The following is a 1,642-nucleotide window of genomic DNA, read 5'->3' as shown; positions in this document are numbered from 1 at the left end:
TTGATGGAGGAAGTTGCAGCTATACTCACAAAGTATAAATAATGTTTATCAATAAGGTAAAAACCAGACCTGTTATAAATCTATATTACTCAATACTCAAATTAACTAAAAACTGCTACTTGTGCTAGTGCACACAGTTAGTAGCTGTCCTGTGCTCCAGGTGCAGTTAGCGATCACACTACATGTGTATCGCGCCAGAGCCCAACTGAACCATGCTCTGCCTCCCCTTTTCAAGCGGGTTAGGACATGGTTCAGTGTACCGGCTCAGATATGGTACAGAGGAATCACACCAGTCAAAAGAACCAGACTTTGGGGGGCTCGGGCATGGTTCAGATCGCCTAGTGTGAGTAACCCTTAGATGAATTGGCCATGGCAGAGATTTTACAGTTATAACAATAACTCTCTACTGAAGGTGCATGAGTTGGAGGCTGAAGTTGAAGCTGAACAGAGACGTGGTGCAGACGCTGTGAAAGGAGTGCGCAAATATGAAAGGAGAGTGAAGGAGCTCACCTACCAGGTAAAACTACACAGGAATTTAGATATTTACACCTTTCATGATAATATACTTAGTTAAACTAAGACCATAAACAATTTTACACCCAAAGACTGAGGAAGACAAGAAGAATGTGACTCGACTGCAGGATCTGGTAGACAAGCTGCAGCTGAAAGTGAGAGCCTACAGAGCACTCCAGCTGAAGAAGCTGTAAGTCCCTAATGTCAAATGTCTCAAGTATAGGCTTTGGTATTTTCCTATTCAATACACTCAGAAAGTGCCGTTGTGCTGAGGGTTTGGATGTCTTGTGTCATCCCTAACAGGAGGGAGCAGGCCCACGGCACTCACCTGTCCAGGTACGGGAGGTGGCTGAGGCTGGAGGGAGTCACTGGGCGCTGGCTTGTCTCATGAGTCCCAGGTCAACAAGCTGGGAGGCCAAGGCCGTGAGAGCTGGGAAGGTAGCAGCAGATGATGATTATGTAGAGAAAAGTGACTTTTTATACATAGAATCCTATGGCTGAACATTTTTAAACAATTTTTTAATCGATTCTTTATTTATTAATTTTTTTTGCTTTTTAAGAGACTACAGAGGATTGGCGAAGGGAATAGAAGACAGAGAGACTACACCATACAAAGACAAGCATATGCAATTTACTTGTGCAGGGTTCAACTACCAGCCCGATGCATTAAATGGCAGGGAGTTTGGCTTTGGTTCTTCATTCTTTTTTCCACTTTCAAACTTCTATCCTCATACTCAATCACTGTTTTAAAGACAACTCATGAGGCATGATATGGCAAAGAACACAAATATAGAGTATTGAAATTGTGATAGTGACATAAAGAACCCAAACATGAAAAGCAGGGAAAAAAAAAAAACTAATCCGGAAACAGCCTGAACTTCATAACAAAAAAGTGAACTTGTCTTTGTATGTCACTTTGGATGAAAGTGTCTGCTAAGTGTAAATGTGTTGGAATAAACCAAAAGTCACTGGCAAATAGGAACGCAAAATACTCAAGGAGACAAAACAAAATGGGTATATTAATGCACTGTAAAAAAGGTCATTACATGAAACAATGACAACAAAGGAAATACCAAAATACAAAGGAAGGGAAGGGACCAAAACAGCCAGCCATATCACCCTGTAGCCT

General features: G+C 41.6%; 1 protein-coding gene across 1 annotated transcript; it reads left to right on the top strand.

Moving 5' to 3' along the window:
• The first annotated feature begins 343 nt into the window (after window positions 1-343).
• On the top strand, window positions 344-904 carry LOC109054292 (myosin heavy chain, fast skeletal muscle-like). Its single transcript, XM_042754051.1, has 3 exons — window positions 344-517; window positions 606-703; window positions 817-904. The coding sequence occupies exons 1-3, from the start codon at window positions 359-361 to the stop codon at window positions 902-904; spliced, it is 345 nt and encodes a 114-aa protein (XP_042609985.1). The 5' UTR covers window positions 344-358.
• The last annotated feature ends 738 nt before the right edge of the window (window positions 905-1,642 follow it).

Source organism: Cyprinus carpio, unplaced genomic scaffold, assembly GCF_018340385.1.
Source record: "Cyprinus carpio isolate SPL01 unplaced genomic scaffold, ASM1834038v1 S000005166, whole genome shotgun sequence".
NCBI classification, from domain to species: domain Eukaryota; kingdom Metazoa; phylum Chordata; class Actinopteri; order Cypriniformes; family Cyprinidae; genus Cyprinus; species Cyprinus carpio.
Note: the sequence above shows the minus strand (reverse complement) of the source record. Positions and strands in the feature narration are given on the sequence as shown.

Excerpts from the sequence above, each read along its gene's own strand:
- LOC109054292 (XM_042754051.1), top strand. The coding sequence starts at position 359 with ATGAATTGGCCATGGCAGAGATTTTACAGTTATAACAATAACTCTCTA. Across the intron at positions 518-605 it reads TGAAGGAGCTCACCTACCAG|ACTGAGGAAGACAAGAAGAA; the intron begins GTAAAACTACAC and ends TTACACCCAAAG. Across the intron at positions 704-816 it reads GCACTCCAGCTGAAGAAGCT|GAGGGAGCAGGCCCACGGCA; the intron begins GTAAGTCCCTAA and ends CATCCCTAACAG.